The sequence below is a fragment of the Macaca fascicularis genome, chromosome 17, assembly GCF_037993035.2.
Source record: "Macaca fascicularis isolate 582-1 chromosome 17, T2T-MFA8v1.1".
NCBI lineage: Eukaryota > Metazoa > Chordata > Mammalia > Primates > Cercopithecidae > Macaca > Macaca fascicularis.
The window spans coordinates 20,851,012-20,872,669 of NC_088391.1; the positions used below are offsets into that span (position 1 = coordinate 20,851,012).

The 21,658-nt window shown below is 41.0% G+C and overlaps 1 protein-coding gene and 1 long non-coding RNA gene across 3 annotated transcripts in view; both read right to left on the reverse strand.

Moving 5' to 3' along the window:
• Positions 1 to 1,382: 1,382 nt before the first annotated feature.
• LOC141408973 (uncharacterized) lies at positions 1,383 to 7,190 on the reverse strand. Its single transcript, XR_012426883.1, has 2 exons — positions 3,758 to 7,190; positions 1,383 to 2,127 (listed from the first exon to the last, which is right to left on the reverse strand). It is a non-coding gene; the product is annotated as an uncharacterized lncRNA (long non-coding RNA).
• A 2,021-nt stretch (positions 7,191 to 9,211) lies between these two features.
• Positions 9,212 to 21,658, reverse strand: part of VWA8 (von Willebrand factor A domain containing 8) — a 381,025-nt gene continuing 368,578 nt past the window's right edge. For both annotated transcript variants that reach the window (XR_012426882.1, XM_005585735.5), the window contains 3 exons: positions 15,856 to 15,954; positions 12,840 to 13,078; positions 9,212 to 10,689 (listed from right to left, as the gene is read on the reverse strand). Coding sequence is in view for 1 of the 2 variants with exons in the window: in XM_005585735.5 (XP_005585792.3) it covers positions 10,581 to 10,689; positions 12,840 to 13,078; positions 15,856 to 15,954 (447 nt within the window). In the remaining variant the exon portion in view is untranslated. The remainder of the gene's footprint in view (positions 10,690 to 12,839; positions 13,079 to 15,855; positions 15,955 to 21,658) is intronic.

Here is a 21,658-nt window from a genome sequence, read left to right on the forward strand (position 1 = left end):
TTGCCAGCTTTTCAGAGCCAGAACTCATTCTGCCTCCCAGGCCCATGGTGCCTCCCCATCCCACAGCTATTTGTTCAGCAAAAATTTATTAACCACGTTTTCGGGGCCAGGCCAAAGACAAAGAAGACTTGATCCCTGCTCTTGCTCCTCCCACAACAGGGAAGGCAGATATGGAAAGAACGATGAGACAGTGTTCTGAGCACCTAGCGCCATTCTTACCGCCTCAGGACCACAGAAGCTGGTATCAAACGCTGTTATTTCACCACACTCTTAGGGTGATGCGTTCTGTTTCCCCAGCTGATTGAAAGCACCTGGAGGGAAGCGTCTTCAATGTCTTCTCTCATTTTCTGAGTGCCTTGCATGGTGGTGACCCAATTAATTAAATAGCTGTCCAGCAGCGAGGAACTGTTTCCTCCAATCCAAATTTTACTTGGATTTCTTGGTGTTTGTTTCAATCTAGGAGTATTAGGTCATGAGAAAAACAACAAACCTAACTAACCTGCTATATTTGTTAGGCTGTTGTGCAAATTGGTGGGGGTCTCTGCTCCATACCATCACCCGGTGACTTAGTCAGCTTGGGCTGCTATAACAAATTACTGTGGGTGACTGGGTGGATTAAACCACAAGCATTTATTTCTCACAGTTCTAGAGACTGGGAAGTCCGAGATCAAGGTACCAGCAGGTCCAGTGTCTGGTAGGAGCTGGCTTCTTGGTTTACAGACAGCGATCTTCCCATTATATCCTCACATGGTGGAGAGTGGGACGGAGCTCTTGTGTCTCTTCTTATAAATGCACCAGTCCCATTAACGAGGCCTTCACCTCATGATTTAATCACCCACCAAAGTCCCCACCTCCTAATACTGTCACAGCAGCCTTTAGGATTTAATACAGGAATTTTGGGGGAACATAAATATTCAGTTCGTAACACCCAGGATCCCAGGTTCACTGAAGCTTTGCTATCTTAGATAGAGCTACACCATCTAAAACACATGGTTTTCTCAGTCACTCTGATTCTGTGAAAGAGAGCTGGAGGGTTGCCTACTGGCTCTTAAAGGCTTTAGCCCATTATTGACACATCACTTCTGCTCACAGCCCAGTGGCCAGAACCAGTCTCACCGCCTTGACCTAATTGCAAGGCCCCAGAGAAATGTGGGAGATGTTTGAGCAGTAAATGACTCTGCCATGGTTCCCAAGCTAGCTTAAGTGAAAAGGAGGTGCTGGGAGGACACCAAGGCATCTTATGGGTCTTTATCTAGGAAGGGGGTCCATCCAAGCCCCCAAAGGAACCGCGACCAGACATTGGAAAGTTAGGACCCACAGCCACATTCTTAGAGTTCCAGGGTGCCGTATTTACTTCTCTCTCCTTCAGTCAGCAAGTTGGCTTTTTCTTTTTTCTTTTTGGGTAGACTGGTTTTCTTTGCTTTCCAAATACAATGGGAATAAGAACAGTCCCTGTTCAAAGGAGTCGTGAGGATATAATGAGTTTATCCATGTAAAGTGTTTAGGAAGTGCCTGGTGCATGGGAAGTGCTAGATAAGAGTTAGCTATTGCTATTATTTTATGTAATAATAATAATATTTTTAATTATTCTCCTTGTATATGCCATAACATGGCCCCCTAGGCTTAGCCTCTAAGACTCCCCCCAGAAGGAACGGACTAAACGGACCAGTTCTTTTGGGAGCTGAGTGCCCAGCTGAGTCAGGGTTCTCCCTGGGTTTGGGGAGAGGGAACAGGCCAGGAAAACATCCCAGAGGGACTCTTTATCTTTAAGGCAGTTCCAGTGCTAACAGCCTCCTCAAGAGAAACCTGTTGCAGAGCAAACTACTCAGAGCCACTCCTAAGAAAGGCCGTTTCGCCTCATCCAGACACAGGCCATGGCAGAGTCTGAGAAACAGTTTTCACCAGGAAACAAATCAAGATCACAACCATGTGTGCAAATCAGGCAGCAAGTACAGGCTGTGCATGGTCCTGGCAGAACAGAGTCCCAGGAGAGGAGTGGCCTCCATGATCCGCCGCTGCGCCCCACTGCTTTACCTGGGGCTTTTCTTTCATTTGGTTCCTGTTTCATTCATCCAAAGAGGCTGCTGTGGGCTCTGCATCTGCTCCGAGGTGTTTGACCAGGATGACCTGGTTTCCAAACAAAATTGGTCAGAGAGACCCTCATCTCTTAGGGGCCCACTTCCCTCTGAGGGATTAAAACTACATGCTCCTGCCTTTGGAGCAAGTGACCACCTCCTCATGAGAACATGCCTCTCACAAAGGACCTCCCTCATCCTCTCCAGAGGAGAAGTGGAAACGAGAAATGCCTGGTGCAGAGCCAGGATTGCTACATCATGGATGTGAAATGCTCAGGATGCCCCAAGGCCGCATGGTCTGGGAGTTTCGCGTTGTTGACTGCCCAGCTTGTCATCTGCTACTCAACAGGAGGACAAGTGAGGCTTAGAGAAAGATGCTCCTCAGACAGAGCAGCACCACAAGCTCCCTGAATCAAGATGCGTGGGAGACCGTCCCAATAAACACCTTTCAGATGAAACGAAACCCCAAACGAAAACCCCAAATCAAACTCTAAACGCCTCTCGAGCCGGATAGCACTTCCAGTTTATGAGGCATTTTCATTATTTTATTTCAATCCTCACATGAACCCTAAGAGATGGGATTCTTATCCTCATCTTAGAGGTGAAGAACCTGATGCTCAGAGAGACCAGAAAACCTGCCCCAAGTCATGGGGCTCACAGGCCAGGCAGACCCAGGATTCCGCACTGATCCTGCAGTCTCTGAAGCCTGCACCAGGTTTCTCAGGTATTTGTGACCTGGCGGGATGGAATTGACTACGCAAACTAGGATGCGTCTTCTTATCACAAACGTCAACTTCTCTCTTCCTTCTGTGCTCATCCTTTGGTTTGTCTGACATACAGAATATTTTCACGGTGCCAGCCATGTGACCTCTATTTACAGAAGACCCAGGTGGGACAATCTAGTTGAATGATGTCCAAATGACAGGACAAATTAGATTATCAAGGGGAAGGGCTGACATGGGTTTAAGGGGGAAATTGTGTCATGAATCTTTTTTTATAAGCACTTTGTGGGTGGGAGTAATGAAATTGGGAGGGAGGTAATTTGTCAAGCAAGGATCAGAAAACACAAAACTGGTTCTCCTTAGAAGAGGAAAAAAGAGAAACATCTTTTTTTTTTTTTTTGAGACGGGGTATCATTCTGTCACCCAGGCTGGAGTGCAGTGGTGTGATCATGGCTTACTGCAGCCTCAACCTCCCAGGCTCAAGTGATCTTCCTGCCTCAGCCTCCCGAGGAGCTGGGACCACAGGCATGTGCCAGCATGCTCAGCTAATTTTTAAAATATTTTTGTAGAGATGGGATCTCCCAGTGTTGCTTAGGCTGGTCTTGAACTCCTGGGCTCAAGTGTTCCTCACGCCTCAGCCTCCCAAATTGTTGGGATTACAGACATGAGCCACTGTACCCGAAAAGAACCATCTTAAAGAGAAAAAGGAACTGTTTTTATTTTTTGTTTTTAGAAGGCCACGTTCATTTTTTCAGAGGCACTTGATCTCTTTAGTGCTTTTAGGATTTTTAAAAACTGTTACACAACAGCTTCTTCCTAAAGGCTGAATCACAGGCACTTTAGAAAACTTCTTAGTAGGGGAGGCTCCACTGAAATGTACTTGATACCTACACTCAACAGGAGGGATATATTTTGATTTTGAGTTTGACAGGCTCACACTGATCTCATTTAAGTCCTTACCCGGCTGGAGCTCAGGAATTCCAACGCTCTTTCCACAGGAACTTCCTCACGTCTTGTGCCGAACAGAGGGGCATGACCCAGGCCCTGCTTCTGCAAGGAAAGAGAAGTGGCTCCTGAGAAGTGTAGTGGCCTCTTGGGGATATACATTGTTTTCCTAAAGGCCCACAGTACAGGGCAAGAGTTCTCTTGGCAAACCGAATTAGAAATTAAAAAAAAAAAAATCTGATTTGTTCACATTATCGAATAATGGCCCAGAGGCTGTGGAGTAGATGTCCAATTTCAAAGGCCTTGCTTTTCCTCTGAGCCAGAGGCCTTTCATCACAGCTAGGAAATTACCTCCCTAACGTGCATGCTGCGCTTGCCTCCGTAATCCAGAGGTCAGAAAGGCAGAGCACGTCCATAAGACGGAGGCAAAACCACAAATGGAAAACCGGGTGTCTCTGCAGAAACAAGACCAAGGAGCACCAAGGCACTGCCATTCAAACCCAACACAGCCTTCAGTGAGTGCTCTCAGGAGGCCTGACAGCAGAATATATGCCCTAGGCAAGAATGTCACCCGAGGTGCCCATGTCTCCTGCCCTCGTGTTGTGTCCCAGGTCTGGGTCCTCTGCTTGGGTAATGCTCCAAGCTGCAAATGCCCCCAGCGAATTGTACCTCCTCAACCCATCAGAGACGCTCTGTCTAAGGACCTTCCTACCAGTGGGGGTTAGGAGGAAAGCATGGGAATGAAAGAATTCAAACCAAGGGGTGCATGATGGTAGCCTCTCAGGGATACTTGTAGTTGAAAAGAGAAGCCCCTGTTGTAGGGAAACACCAGTGTACAGATAGACTTCAGATGCTGTGGGGCACGGCGCCAGGCCAGCTGTGTGGAGCTGCATTCCAGCCAAGTGACTGAATATCTGCTTTCATGCGGTTTTGTGGAGCTGCTACAATCTTCCACCTCTGCAGAGTGTGCCCGTTTCTTCCAGTCGCCACGAAAGGTCATGCAAAAAGGGATTCTTCAGTTCTGGCGCTCCATATTTAATATCAAATCTTTGTACTTGAGCCTGCAATGTACGGACATGCATATTCTATCAGCCTTGAAAATGGCTGCTCAAGCACTGAAGCCCTGAAGGAAACTTTTCAGTTAAATATTCTCTCTTTGCCAACTGCCAAATAGACAATTTTATTATTCAACCCATGAATCCATTAACTAAACCCTGGCCTTTCCCAGTAGCCCTTGTCATCTGTTCTTTTTTTGTGTGTGACACCCTGGATCTGAGCATCCGCCTTGTTGCAGAGGCCCTTGGATTCCCCAGCAGCCCCAGGCTCTGTAGGAGGCACCCCTAGGAGGTAAGGCCAAGGCCAAGTCAATCAGGCTGCTTCCCCAGCTTTGCTATTTGATTTCTGTTGGGGCTGCACGTGTTCCTTTCTAGGCCATTTTTAGGGCTGAATTTCATATGGGCCATAACATCTTTTGTAAAACGAAATGGATCAACTAGCTTTGTCGAGACTCGCTCTGTTTCTGCAGTCCCGATGATGAAAGACTTAATTAGCGCTGGAATAAAGGAACGGTCAGTCTCATGAAATTAGCAGCAGTATTTATTAATATAAATACATTGCACTTGAAAAATCCAACTTTAATGTCCTCTCTGAGTAAATATACTTATTTTTCTTCAAGTTTCAATCAGGGAGCCTTCATGTACAGCCATGATGTCATGAGACCAATTACACAAAGTAATCTTGACAGGTTCATTATTTTCTTGCCATATTCTGGCCTGCATAAGGAGCAAACTTGCTTTAGGATGTTCAGAGAGATTGTTCTCTTCCATTTCCAGGTCAAACCCCAGCAACCATGACCTAATGCTTCAGCTAATACATTCTTATATTCTGAAACGCCTCTGTGATCACACCCACTATCTTTGGAGTGTGAATTTATTCACACACTCTGATTGTTCCTTCAGGGAAGGAGCCAGCAGCCCCAAAGTACATACACTGAAGCCTTTGAAAAAGAGGGAAGACTCCAAGTCTCTGGCACCTGTGGAAGAGGGGAATCTTGAGAAGTCGCTGACATTCCTTCGAGTTTACATGTCTCCTTGGTGAGATTTCTTACAGCAGAACATGACGTTCTTCCCACCCCTGGGATCCAAACCACTTTAAAAGAGTGTTATACTTTGCTCTGAGTGGCCAAATACCACAAGTACCACTTGATTTTAAAATTATGTAGCCTTGGTATTCCAAAGCCAACGTGCACCACCATGCAAGAACAGATGTGGTCTCTGAAGGCAAAAGCCCCAGGCAGTGCTTAGCTCTCAAAAAAGAGTTGTCATGTCATTCTCAACTTGAGATGTTTGCTTGGCAAGCATTTTTTACCCTCTGGAGGAAATTTTGTTTACAGGATTTCTCACACACCCACACACGCACACACTCACACACACACACTCATTGTTCAGCTGCAGAACAAAGGTCAGCTCTTGGCACACAGTAGTTTTCTAATTCCTGATCCTTTTTGATTCTCAATATGCCCATCAGCAGACATGTAATTTTATCTTAAGGCAGCCAAGTGCAAAGCATGAGACAATAGGGAGAAATCTTGTAAATAACTATCAAACAGAAAGAATCTGTTCAACCAATGAGGGAAAGCCTCCTTTGTTCAGTTTTAATGGTGTTTATATAACTTTCAGTATGCATATTCAGTCAGTAACATTATTTTAAGGCAGTTGATATAGGTGCCAAAATCCTCAGTATGCTGGGAGATAGATTATCTTTTGCATGTGTGGGGTTTTGGAGACAAAAGTTGCACTGAAGTGTGTGGCTCTTGTAAATTATACGAGGGACCAAGTCAATTTCCTGTTTGAGATAATGGAGCAGTGCATTTTCATGTCCAACCCCTTTAAATCATAGGTTTAATTCAATTGAGACCCAGAAGTGATTAGCCCAAGTTTACACAGGTACTTAATAGCCGAGCAGGTCTAGAACTTCCTTTCCACAGACAAATTCTACCTAGAGTTTGCAATTACTCCCATGATAAGCTGGAACATTGGAATTCCTTTCCATTACCTGTAGTACTTTTGCCATAACAAGTCTTAGAACAAAAGTCAAGAAAAGGCAGTAGGTTTTCATGGCTGGGTGCAGGGGCTCATACTTGTAATCCCAGCACTTTGGGAGGCCAAGGTGGGAGGATTGCTTGAGGCTAGGAGTTTGAGACCAGCCTCGGCAACATGGTGAAACCCCGTCCCTACCAAAAAAAAAAATTAGTTGGGCATGGTGGCACGCACCAGTAGTTCCACCTACTCAGGTGGTTAAGGCAGGAAGATCTCTTGACCCCAGGAGGTTGAGGCTTCAGTGAGCTATGATTGTGCCACTGCATTCCAGCCTGAGTGACAGAGCAAGGTCCTATCTCAAAAAAAAAAAAAAAAAAAAAAAAAAAAAAAAAAAAAGAAGAAAAAAAGTAAAAAGAACCTTATGATATAATCCTGACCAGAAATTGGACTTAAGTATTTTTAAAAGCCATTTTTGTCACTGGTTGTAAAAAAAAAAAAATGATAAAAGTGGACATTTTATTTCTTTATAAGATTAAAAAGCTATGTACAATATATTAAATATAAGTCGACATTTGATTATTCCTAAAATGTAATTCCAGAAACAAGTTGTCCAGGCAGGAAAGGCTGGCTTAGAATTTGTGGAATATCTCTTATAATTGTGATCATTGGAAGCAAATTGAAATGCAACAAATAAGCCACTATTCCTGTTGCTCCCCTTGTCTGTTTCTCCCAGCTTTATTCACTTAGAAATTTAATTGTGCCTGATCTGACAGGCACAGGAAGGAGCCAGGTGGAGGGAGGGTGGAAGCCTCCAGGGTTGGTCTTTCAGAAACAATGGCAATGCTGTCTACTGAAAACCACTTCCAAACGGCTTTCAAAGCCCAAGAGTTTGTTTAGAGAAAATCTTGCCCGCATTGATGGATTTCTCCTCCTCTGACAGTTCACAGGAAAGAGTGTAGTATAAAGAATTAAGTGGTTCATTCCAAACATCTGATGGGTTCCCTTCAAGTACTCCCCCTCTGATCCACTTCTTACGGCTGTGCTGAGCCTCCCCATCTGTGATGAGGTCATTTCGTCGGGCACACAAAGGATTCTGGGGGGAATATGCATCATATACTGCAGCTATTCACAGCATTCATTCCTCCTGGCTGCTCACGGGAACAATGAACCTTCTCAGCATTACATGTGCTTACTAAGGAGACAGGGGTTAGATGCCTTTCAATGGAACCCCCTGAGGCACACAATGCATTTATTATAATGTCCTGGCCCTAAGAAGGGCCTGGGAACAGCTTGGAGTGGTCTATAATTAAGTACATTTAATAATAAATGCACACACTTCTTAGGTATTGCAAGAAGTGAAAATAAGCTCTTCATCTTCTCAGTCTCAATTCCCCTTCCCCATCATCCTTCCCTTTCAGAAATCAGAAAAGCCAGGAGTTCTGTGCTTTTTAAAAAAATAACAATTGCAGAGGATGTCTGGCTGGTTGAGAAAGGTAAATTAAATTACTTGAGAACATTCTTTCCATGTCAAAAAAAATGGCTTCTGCTTCCTCAGGTAGTTATGCATGGGGAGGATTTGTTAAAAGGTTGGCTGTTCCTTTAATCTCCCTTGGATTCCACTTCCAAAGGCTTTCAGGGGCAGTGACCCACTAGCTAAGGGGCATTCCTTGGGGTTAAGCTGCCACTTGGAAGGGCACTTCCTCAGATCGCTGCTGTGCCTAGCAAGGAAGGAGCAGTTAGAAGTGTTCCCCTGACAGTGTCCCACGTCCTCGGTCCCCACACCTCTGAGTACTCGAATATGGGCAGATAGACTTTCTGAGGAAAGTGAGAGGAAGAGAGCTCTGTGAATGTGGACAGGGTACAAGAAGAGAAGCCACACTGGAAGGAAGAGAGAAAGGCAGCAGGAGTGTGACACGTACATTTGTGAGACGCAGCAAGAGGCGTGGGATTATGAGGGACGCACATGCATTAAGGGGCCTGGAGGCTGGAGGCCCAGCTTTGCCCCTGCCTGGCTGTGAGCGTGGCCTATTTTCTTGAACTTCTCTAAGCCTCAGTTTCTTTACTTGTAAAATGAGGATGTTAATGGTACCATGAATAGTTAGTGAAAGGTCTAGTAACAGGAATCTTGGGAAAGTGACCTAAGTTCTCTGAGCCTCACTTTCTTTATCTGTAAAATAAGGTCAAAAATACCTCTGTTACATGCATTGTTGTGAGGATGAATGAAATAATGTATGAAATCACTTAGCATATACCTGGTTCACAGTAAATAATCAGTAAATGCCAGCTGCTGTTGTGATGACTATTGGAATGCAATTACATTTTTAAAGAAACATACTGGATTGAAATTGTTTGCATCATTGAATGGTTCAATACATGGGGCAGGCGTCTGACTAGAGCAACAAGAAAACCATGCAAACTCACCAGGTAGTACTGCGCTGGAAAGCAGATAGCTTTTATTTATTTAATAGTTAATGACAGCGAGAGGGGGTGATGGAACAAATGGGTATTATCTTCTCTTCTCTCCTATAGTTAATTAAAATGAAATTATGGACCTGTACAATTTCAAAATATACGGATGGACAGGATAATATTATTAATAAGATTAGCTTTTCCAATTTAAGACCAGTTTTTTCAATTCACTGGTGCCCTAAAGTTTCTGATTTTGCTATCAATGGTGAAGAGGAGTTTTTACATTATACGGTTAAAGAGAGAATGACTTCCGCTGAAGCATTTGATTTTAAACAAAGTGATATTGAGCCTATTGATAAAACAAAGGTCAGTCCAAGAGTGTGTGGGAATAAGGTACATTTTGACAGAAAAAAGAATGAGGCTTTAAAAAAAGTTGTTTTCTTTCTTTTTGTTTGTTTGTTACAGCTAAAGAAATCTCCAATCACCATTCACTTCAAATATACCACCTTGATTTTACTTTTTTTACTTTGCTTTAGGTAATTTTTGTATGAATGTTCTCAATAAAGAATTTTCTTATAAACATTTATTATTTTGAGCATTACCAGTTTGCACCTCAAAATGGAGTACTGTGAATTTTTTGAGAGATGCTAGAAGAACAGAAGAAACAGTAAACTTTTAAGGCAAGATACCTTTCTCCTCCCACTCTAGCAGCAAGAAGAAGAGGACATTTGCTCTTTATTATTTAAGAGCCTTTTAAAAGTCACATGGAAAGGCAAGCACTCCAAGGATTTTTTGATTCCTTTTGACTTTGGCCAAGAAAATGAAATTATTGAGAACAGCCAACCTTTCATAAAATATTGCTGTTGGAGGGACTTTTTGGTGGGTTAAATATTATAAAATCATTTTTTTCTGGTCAATGCAGAACAGGGAGAAAATAAAAATAATTATTGGATAGGAGCATTTTGGTGGGTTTTGCATCTTATGTCAGAATGTGACACCAAAGGCTCGGCTTGATGGGGTTGCTTTTCTTATCTTAGGTGACCAGATGATGTGTTAAGGCAAAAACAAAGTATTTTTTCCCCCTCAGGTTTTTGGAAATAGACCAAACACATAGTTCTCAAAACCACCTTCCTCTAACCCCAACCTTTGATAAAGTGCGGGCCAACTAGCTTGAGCTTCTGAACTCATCAGTGGAACATCTTTCCATGTTCAAGCCTCCCTCTGGCTGCTTTTCTGAATTCTCATTACTGAGCAAGTGTAGGAAGACCCAGGAATGCCGGAATCATCCAGTCACTGCATGGGTTCACTTCATCCGTATCTCTTTTTCAGAATACTCCTTATTCCTGTCTTATTTCAAATCCTGCTGTCATCAGGGTGATGAAGAGCACTTCTTAGACACTCGACAACATGGTGGAGGTGAAGATCTGTTGTAAAATCTGAGGGATGTCCTTGGTATCCATGGCAATGAAAGACCGACCAGCTGGTAAAGTTCTCTGCAGCCTGCCAGGATGGAAAGGGTAAGGAAGTTACCCCTGTAAATGGTGCTCCCTTCCACCTCCTGCCCTGGCAAACCACAGCCTCCTAATGGTTTCTTAGGACAGGAAGTTTTTACTTTCTCATATCTTGCTCTCTGCCTACCACTGAATTAGTTGTCATTAAGCAATGAAAGGCTTGGAAGAGCAACAAGGAAAGACACAGCAAAAGCAGGGAGCTGAAAGGAAGGTCTTTTCAGTGAGAAAGCTGGCAAATTTGAAAAGAAAAAATTTTCTTCCTTTCTTTACTGCCATTTCTTGGTATTTCATATTCTCTTGGTAGAACAGAGCCCTAGGGATTCATCTGGGATCATCTCACCTCCTGGGTCTAGTCAATATGCTGACCTCACACTGTATTTCTAATGCTTTTCCTTCCTTAGAAAACAGGCCTCTAAAAACGCTGCCGAGGCAAACCCTGAGTGGTTCTTTCTCTCTTTCTTTGCCTCTCTCTCTTTTTTTTTTGGTCCACATCACACAATGTGAAATGCGATCTGGATTGTCCAATTATTGCTTCAATGACACTGAGGTTATACAGGCTTATGAAATGTTTTCCAACTCATTTTTAAGTAAATTTTAAAAAACTTATAATGGGTTTTGATTTGAATTATCCTTAAAAATAACTTGTCATTGAAGTTATGATAATTTTTTAAATACTAATTTATCATTTGGAACAAAAGGCCATTTTGAAGGCAACAAAACTGTAAGACACAGTTCTCTTCAAAAGAACGCCTCCTTTCACTGTGCCAGGAAGTCTGGCTTTGGAATGACATTTAATAAAATTCAACCATCCTGTGTAGTATCGTATATTTGGCATGCCTGGTAAGCCAGCTAATTCTGCAACATATCTTTTGCCAGTGGATGTTGGACCATTTCCCTAGGAAACCACAAGGGTATTATTGTGCTTTCTTAAGTATTCAAACAGGATCTGTTCACTAGAAAGACAAAATAGCCATTTCATCTCAACTAGTATTTGTTGAGCTTGTTGTCTGCCTAATAGTGGGCTGATGCTGAGGAAAATCTGGGTGGAAAAGGCATAGTTTGTGTTTGAGGATGTGGAGGTTCTAAAAGATGCAAAGCACTGACTTGTAAAAACTACGAAGAATGCAAAGTTATGTCATCAAATGACTGTAACGACATGATATTAAGTCTGTTCTCAACCTCACTCTGCAGCCTTGCAGCAAGGCAAAGGGAATAGAAAGAGAAAAAGATGCTAGCACTTTGGATACTAAAACATTTCCAATCACAGAGTATGACAAGTAAAAGGGGTGGAATAACAAAAAGGTAGGCCCTTTGTGCTTTAGGCAGGAATTTTTTTTTTTTTTTTAAGATTTACTTTCACTGGTGTTTTGTGTTTCTTACAGGCATTTTAAACACAGAAAAAAACCATGAGCTCTTTCTGTTTGTAATTCAAAAAGATAAATGTTAGTGTGCTCAAGTTATGAAAGTGTTTCCAGATCTCTCCTTTCAGATCATACCCACTGGTATTTATTGTCTGATCATAAGATTCTCTATTGAATATTCAGTATATTCAGTGTAGTATCTAACTATATGTATATTATCTTACGTTGTCGCCAAGTGTTTCACCTGCCTTGTCTCTCCAGCAGTAAGAAGGGATATATGTGAGTGTGTCTATATATACACAGGCATGCATATATGTAGGCGACGTCTCTATGGGGATATAATACATATGTGTGTATATATATGTATAGACATTCATACACACACACTATCTTCGATGCTAGGAAAATAGATGTTCATGATTTTTAATATGATTTGAACACAAAATGATTAGCCTGGGCTTAGGACCTTGATATAAAATGCCAAATGTATAAAATACTACCCAATTTATTAGTGAAAAATCAATGTGTCAATGATTTATTATTGGTTTAAATATAAACTAAAAAATAATTAATTTAAAATTATTATTGTTCATTCAAACAAAAGCTAGAACATATCCCCTCCACTAGATTATAAACCCCTCGAGGCTAGCAACTCTAGTTTCTGTTTTTCCTCCATCTGCCTCACTGTCCCTCATGGTGCTAAGCCTATAAAACAGCATGTGTTAGCTATTCAGTATCTCTGTACCTGCCCTTTTCTGTATGCTCAGATGACACTTACCTCGTTGCTTGATCACCTAAAGAGCCAATAAAAATGGCAAAAGCATTTACTTGAGGGTCACTTGTGAGGATTTGAGCAAACTTAGCAGGATGTATTCCATATCGTGACAGATTTGCATCACTCAAGACTATGACAAAGTACTCATCAGCTTCTTCTTTGACAATTTCCTTGATGGCATGTTCTGTCCCTTCTAACGTGTGGTCCCCACTCATGCAGAACTGAGAGTGGGCATGCATTGTCTGGAGGTAAGAGAAGTTGCACAAAAGCCATGGTGAGAAACTTCTTTTTAAACAAAGATGATTATTTTTCTATTGACCATGAGCATGCATACATACCAATTATTACCCACGTTCTAAGTTAGTTCTATTTAATTTGCGTATTTGAGTGACAACAGTATACAGTGATATTTGTATCCGGCATAGAATTTCATTAGATATAGGAATCATTCCAAAACTATCACAGTGGGCACTTAGTTTTAAAATGTAAGCTTCCACTTAAAGTGAGAAAACAAGAAAATATTAAACTTGGTATCACATTGGAGGATGCAGATGACACAGGAGGAAAATAAGGAATGAGCTGAGTTTCCAATAAACAAAGTTACAATACTAAAAACATTGTACTCATATCAATAACGATGGAGGAAATTTACTTATAATCGTGATATGTATTTTTCTATCGCAGGCTTAATTGTGTGAAATCAATTATACAAAAAACTGGGGACAGAGAGCACTCTAAAAGCGGTCATTCTGCTCACCAATGATATGATTGTATATCTAGAAAACCCTAAAATCTGATAAATGAATTCAGTAAAGTCTCAGGCTACAAAATCAATATACACGAATCAGTAACACTGCTATATGCCAACAATGACCAAGCTGAGAATCAAGTCAAGAACTCAATCTCTTTTACAATAGTTGCACACACAGAAAACCCGAGGAATATACTTAACCAAGGAGGTAAAAGAGCTCTACAAGAAAAACTACAAAACACTGATGAAAGAAATCACAGATGACACAAACAAATGGAAACACATCCAATGTTCATAGATGAGGAGAATCAATATTGTGAAAATGACCATACTGCCCAAAGCAATCAACAGGTTCAATGTAATTCCCATCAAAAAACCATCATTATTTTTCAAAGAACTAGAAAAAACAATCCTAAAATTCATGTGGAACCAAAAAAGAGCCCAGATAGCCAAAGCAATACTAAGCAAAAGCAACAAATCTGGAGGCATCATATTACAGGGCTTTAAATTATACTAAGGCTACAGTTACCAAAACAGCATGGTACTGGTATAAAAATAGGCACGCAGACCAATGAGACAGAATAGAGAACCAGAAATAAAGCCAAATACTTACAGCCAATTGATCTTTGACAAAGCATACAAAAACATAAATTGAGGAAAGGACACCCTATTCAATAAATGTTGCTGGGAAAGCTGGCAAGTCGCATGTAGAAGAATGAAACACTGCTGGTGGGAATGTAAATTAGTACAACCACCTCTCATACAAATCAACTTATACAAAATCAACTCAAGATGAATCAAAGACTTAAATCTTAGACCTGAAACAATAAAAATGTTAGAAGATAACATTGGGAAAACTCTTCTGGACATTGGCTTAGGCAAACAATTCATGACTGAGACCCCAAAAGCAAATGCAACAAAAACAAAAATTAATAAATGGGACCTAATTAAACTAAAAACCTTCGCACAGCAAAAGAAATAATCAGCAGAGTAAACAGACAACCCACAGAGTGGGAGAAAATCTTCACAAACTATGTATCTGACAAAATACTAGTATCCAGAATCTATGAGGAACTCTAACTAATTAGCAAGAAAAAAACAAATAATCCCATCAAAAAATCGGCAGAGGATGTGAATAGTCATTTCTCAAAAGAAGGTATACAAACAGACAACAAACATGAAAAAATGTTCAATATCACTAATAATCAGGGAAATGCAAATTAAAACCATAATGAGATACGGTGGTATCTTACACCCGCAAGAATGGCCAAAATTAAAAGGTCAAAAATTAAATGTTGGTGTGGATTAGTGAAAAGGGAACATTTACACTGCTGGTGGGAATGTAAATTAGTACAACCACTGTGGAAAACAGTATGGAGAGACCTTAAAAGGACCAAAGCAGGTCTACCATTCAATCCAGCAATCCCATTACTAGGTATCTACCCAAAGGAAAAGAAGTCATTATATTAATATGAAAAAGACACAGGCACACACATATTTATAGCAGCACAATTAGCAATTGCAATGATATGGAACCAACCTAAGTGTCTGTCAACCAATGAGGGATAAAGAAAATGTGGTATATATACACCATGGAATACTACTCAGCCATAAAACTGAATAAAATAATGGCATTTGCAGCAATTTGGATGGAGCTGGAGGCCATTATTCTAAGTGAAGTAACTCAGGAATGGAAAACCAAATACTGTATGTTCTCACTTATAGGTGGGAGCTAAGCTATGAGGATGCAAAGACATAAGAGTGATATAATGGACTCTGGGGACTAAGGTTGGGGAGGTTCTCAGCGGGGTGAGGGATAAAAGACTACATACGGGGTACAGAGTACACTGCTCGGGTGACAGGTACACTATCTCAAAATTCACCACTAAAGAACTCATCCATATAACCAAAAACCACCTGTACCCCAAAAACTATTGAAATAAACAAATTTAAAAAGGGGTCATTCTTTTCCTTCTACTGCACATGTAGGGGCTGAGAAGAGCCGTATAGGACATACAAGGGAGCCCAGGTTGTAGAATCCCAATCTAATACCAAGTGCCCTAAAAATATGTAGGAAACAAATTTTAAATTTTATATGGTGGAGAAAGGATTTTAGGCATGATGGGTGTTTTCTCAGTTCAACGCTTGAATGTTTGTGAAACAGTTTTTTTCTTTGCTATATATCTACTGCTTCTTCAATGAATCTTTTTAGCCTTTACCTAATTTGATAGAAGCTTTCATAATACAGAGGCAATAAAATACATTTACCTTCAGAATTTCTAGTCTTTGCTTATTGTCCTTGGGGATTTTGTGAATTGGAACCAGGCCAATGTTGTAGCCATCTCCAGAGTGTCCAACGATGTCATACTACATGCAAGAGAACCAGAAAGTAATAAACTTTTCTCCACAAAAGAACAGTCATTAGATCTTTAATGTTCAACTCTTTGAACTGTTATTGTCCAAAGTTGCTCAACATATGGCCATAAAGAAATGCAGTGAGACAGATGTGTGTTTAATTCCCTAGTCTCACTATGTACATGAGAAACTCCTGTCTACTGAGAAAGGCTAGAGCGGGGAGTGAGGTGCAAGCCTTTCACAGAGTCTGGAAGAAAAGTCTGGGGTCTGAGATAAACTATAATTGGGGTGAGGTAGTTCCCTCCAACTTTGAGTTGCACATACTCTAGGTGTTGTAGAGCAATGCAGTTATTTCTTTTCACGTATGTTCCTTTTAAAATGGTGAGTTATTTGAAGGTGAGGCCACAGCTTATTTCTCTTTGAATTTCTAGAATCTAAGAGGTGCCTAGCATGTTTATTGCACAAATGCTGTAAGAGAGTTTGCAATTAAGTTGGGGCAATAAGAAGCTTTCCCCTTGCATGTGGGCTACATTCTTCTACAAATAAGCTGTTTGAAGCTGGAATGCATTCCCCTCCCTCAGCAATCATGGGATAAGTGGTGGTTAGGCCATGCTAGCTGACAAAAAACAATCCATAACATCACTGAAACTGCTGTGTTTTAAATGGAAAGAAACAAAAAATTTGGTTGAAATTGTTATTATGCAAAAATAGGAAGTGAGAAGAAGGGTTTCCTGGGGAAGATGAGTCCCATTATAGATACACTGAACTTGTGCCCGGGAGGGAGATGTGGCTAGGGGTGAAGACCTAACAGTTATCCCCAGGATGGAATAAATGGAGGCCCATGTATGATGTCTAAATATGTAAAAGCTACACATCAAGCTACCAACTGTTAAATAAAATACGTTCTGTCCTCCTACTTTGATAAAATATAAGTTATAATAACCTGGAAAGCTAGGGCCAAATTTCAAATACTTGGGTTCCTGGAAGTTCTGTGCTAGAACACGGTCACATGGGCTGTACTGGCCCCTGGCCCATAGCCCATGCCCTTCTCTTTTCATGGCTGGCTCTGTCCCACCTCATAAGGTACCTCAAATGCATGTGTGTGGACACCCAGTGCTCACATCCACACTCCATCACTCCATCATAACCAACAGTTACCCCTTGCCCACCTCTCAGACCTTGGGGTGCTCACACAATTGGCCAGTCTGTCCTAGGAAGATGGACTTAGGAAAGAGGCCCACGCAGGACCTGAAAGTCGGCTTGGGGTCATTTGATGAGGATAGTTGCGGATCCCAGGTACCAGAAGCATGATCTAGAAACAGGCTTTAAAGGCCCTTTGGTCCCATAGACACCTCGCCTCATGTGAGGGCCATGGTCAGAAGAGGCCCAGAGTGGGGCCATGGGTGGGGGTGAAATGGTGGGAGATTATTCTGTGCCTGGTTTAAATATAAAAGAATAGTGAAGGAAATTTATCAATGCATTAAAAAGGTTGACAATAAATGATTTCTAATGATGTAACACATTCCATATAAGAAAAAAAAATCATTCTTAGTATAGTTTGCTATCAATAGAGTGAAAAGGTACCAAATAAAAACTGAAACTAAAAGCAGCTCAGCTGTTAGAAATTGCTCCGGATAGGAAATTTCTGGCTTCAGCATAGGCTTGACTAAGGTCATCCATGGGTTCAGTGGTAGGATTGGCACAGATGTGGAGAGAGCTTGCATAATCCTTCAGTGCAAGCACACTCCAGGGAGGCCCTGACTGATTTGACAATGGTCATGGCAGGAACTGTTTGTAGTCAAGAGTGGAAAGTTCTGAGAAGGTGCCAGGCAGGTTGCTTTCATTATGGGCTGGTGAAGTAATCTGTTAAACAGGATCTTACACATGAGGGAATAAGATTGGTTCCCTGACATGGGAACTAGGTTTCTTATACTGGGCTGAGGTAGGAGGGCTATGAATGTGTTTGACTCTTCCCTCCCTTTTAACTGATGGCTAGAGTTCTTTCTAATTAGATGACAGTGAATGAGACTATAGAAATCTTTGATCATATGGTCTGTCACAGGGTCAATGTAACTGGTCAAAGAGCCGTCAACAAATACAGTTTTTAGCTGGGCTTTATTAAAACAAGATGCAAGCTGATTAAAACCTTCAGAAATATTTTAGCAACCATCCATCAATCATTTGATTGAGTGACTGGTATATCTATCTACCATTTAAATATATGCCCAGGAGAAAAAAAAGTACTATACTTTTCTAGGCAAATGAGACAAAGAAAGGTGGGTTGTATGCTTCTTTTTCTTCCTTCTTCCCTTTCTTTCTTCTTTTTTTCCCTTCCTTTTTCTTTCTCGTCTCTTCTTTATTTGTGGTAAGGAAAGTGCTACTTGCAGGAAGACCAGCCTTTGTGCCTGGTGAGTACCGCAAAGGCATGAGGAGACACCTAAGCGACAGGACGGAGCTTATAAAATAGTTTGCAGGCCCTGGTTTCTCATCTTCCAGATGGGCTTGAGGATTATTCTGTGCCCAAAGTCAATAAAATGCTTGGGAAGAATCTAAAGTACATCCAAATGTGGACCATTCCCTGGCGTTACTGCAGATTATATTAAGCTTCCATTACCAGCAATACGTCTCTATCAAAATTATCTATTATGTGCTATCCAAGGATTCCAACATGGTTTACAAACAGTGATTTCCTAATCCTGAAAATTGTGTGGGTTAATGGAAAAGATGCATACTCTCATTCATTTCCATTCTGTAACTCCTAAATCCGCCATTCACCCGATCTGGTTTCGGCGATGATCGTGAAATCCAACTTGATGGGGCCTTGAGCCTGCTTCCATGGAGGAGCCACAGGAGTCAATAAACAAGATCCTCACTGTCATTACCAAATCGCCTAACATTTACATCAGACTTTTTTCTGAGCTCAAAATTGTTATGATCATGATTTCTCCACTTTTCAGAGCATCCCTGAAAACCTTGTGCAGTCTCATGTTTAGCATTTAACATAAATATTAAGCCACAGTAGTAAAGAAAAGCCTCAACTGCAGAGGACAAATTTAAATACTTTTTTGCTTTAGAAATCTGTTTAAATGCCCCTTTGCTATATTTTCTTTTGGAAGTGTTGTTCATGTAGAGAAAAGTATAACAAATAAAAACAAATGCTGAAATTTTGGTCAAAGATGTGGTTTATCATCAAATAAGAATGATGATTTATAATGTTTAGAATGCTTAGGACAAAGTGCTACTAGCAATTTTATGAATAAGATTTATGTGTAAATTTCTATAGGACAGACAACCATTTGCTGGCTTTAGGAGAGGCTATGCTTTATTATGCAGCCACATTGTAAGTAGGAACGAGACAATCATCTAAGGCTATTTATTAAAACTACTAGGCATAAAATTCTCATGTTCTTCTAGAAATATAAATACACCATTCTCAGATGGTGCCACTAAAGTCAAGAGAAATGCCAGCAGAACCCTAGTGTTAGTTAGCTAATAACCTATAGCATTAGCTGGCTAACCTTTCTTCATATCATGTAAGTCAACGTGAAAAGAATAATGTCTTGAAAGGTCAAGGATTCTAGACTTGGCTCTGATGTTAACAAGCTTTTTGACTTAGAGAAAATCACTTAACCTCTCTAAACCTTGTTTCTACCTTGTAAACAATGATGGCTTAGAAAGTCTCTAACACTGTATGCTTGTAAATCACTTAACCTCTCTGACCACAGGGGGTAATATCTGTCTTACCACCTCCCAGGGCCATTGAAAGGATAGGACAATACACTTACTGACTTTATTGTTACAGTTTACAAAGGGCTTGCATATATCTCATCTCATTTTTATTTTCTCTACAAGCTTTGGGGTAAGTGTTATCCTTATGTCACAAATGCAGAAATTGATTCTTAGAGAGACTAACAGACTTTCTTAAGGTCATAGATCTAGTGTTGGTTAAACCCCAAGTTTTCTGACACTAAATCCATTTTGGTTGTTTGTGTTCATTTTTTGGTTTTCTTTGGAGACAGGGTCTTGCTCATTGTCCAGGCTGGAATGCACTAGTGCGATCACAGCTCACTGCAGCCTCAACCTCCCAGGCTCAATCAATCCTCTAATTTCAGCCTCCCAAGTAGCTGGGACCACAGGCATACGCTGCCACACCTGGCTAATTTTTGTATTTTTTTTTTTTTTTTTGGTAGAGACAGGGTCTTGCTACATTGCACACGCTGGTTTTGAACTCCTGGGCTCAAGCAATAAACCCGCCTTGGCTTCCCAAAATGCTGGGATTATAGGCATGAGCCACTGTGCCCGGCCCAGTGTTTTCACTATAGAGAAATAACTACTTCCCCAGCTACTCTCCCCTCCCATCTCTACTTAAGTTTTTGAATGGTTGGGTTGGCCAATTTCTACATGCACAATTGAATCAATTCTGAATTCTTTTTTGAATGGACTCAGAAAAGTATATACAACCTCCTTTGGTCCAATCTCCATGTAGCAATAAGAATTTATTCACAGCCTAAACTGATAGGATGACTGGTCTCCATTTCTAAACCTGTGAAACACTCCTGAGGTACTGGAAAGAGGTTAATTACAGATGCTGAATTAAGTTCTTGATAGAAGAAATTTCCCTGGCAGCTGCTGATTTGTAAGTCATATGTTTCCATTTCCTCCTGGGAGTGAACTCAACCTTTCTGACCAAGGTATCTTTGAGAAAAGTTTGTCTATTATACCTCCCTTGGATGGGTGCCAAGGGTAGGAGAAGACAGAGTACCTTACATAAATGATACACTTGCTCCTGAATTACAGTTTAAAAAACCAAATTGAACAGAAATAAAACGGCTATAAGAAACAGGGATGAAACACCAACTAAGAGCGCCGAAGTGGAAGTCGGAAGTGCTGGCTTTGCACTGGAACTGTGTGACCTAGGGCAAAGCACTGAACCTCTTTCAATCTTTGTTTCCTCTTCTGTAAAAAAAAAAGGTTGCTGAAAATAATTTCCAAGGCCATTCCTACCCTCCCAAATTCTATATAAACTTAATGGATGTTTAAGAATTGTGATGAAAAAGCTTGCTTTTCTTAGTTTTAGGAACTAATGCCTTGTTTTCTTCCATCAAGGGAGGAGTGAGTTATCTAAATCTGAGGGTCAGTGGCACCTTTTCCAGAAAGAAAGCCCTCAGAGCCTGTGAGAAATAATCCAGTAATAATCCCTAACACAATGGCTTTCTAATTCTTCCTTTCCTTTAAAAGTTTGCTAGCAGTGGAACCCTTCCTTCAAATGAAATACTGCACCAAAGCCCAGCTGAGGAAACATCATGCACTACCTATACATGTGAAATTGCTGTAGTTGAACTGGGGATGGAGGGGGATGGGGCAAAAAGTGCTGCCTACTCACTGCCCCCGTCCACCCCCAATCCTTCAAAGGTTCTTGTTACACTGTTAGAAAACCACTGCCCTAGAATATGGTTCATATGCCTTCACAGAAACAATAAGTTTGAGTTTCTTTTTTTTTCCAAAGTGCAACTTCTGAATAATGAAATAAATCTCTTTTCTGGACCCACTATTTGAGTGCTTAGTGGAGAAATAGTTACCTAACTTTGGTATTATTGAGTACTTTGAAAAAAAAAAAATTAAGCCATTAAGAGCCTTTGAAAAGGAGGTCTATTTCAAGATTACAGTGAAAACATTCCCAGGGGCTTGGAGAAAGCATGAGGAACAAATCGGAATG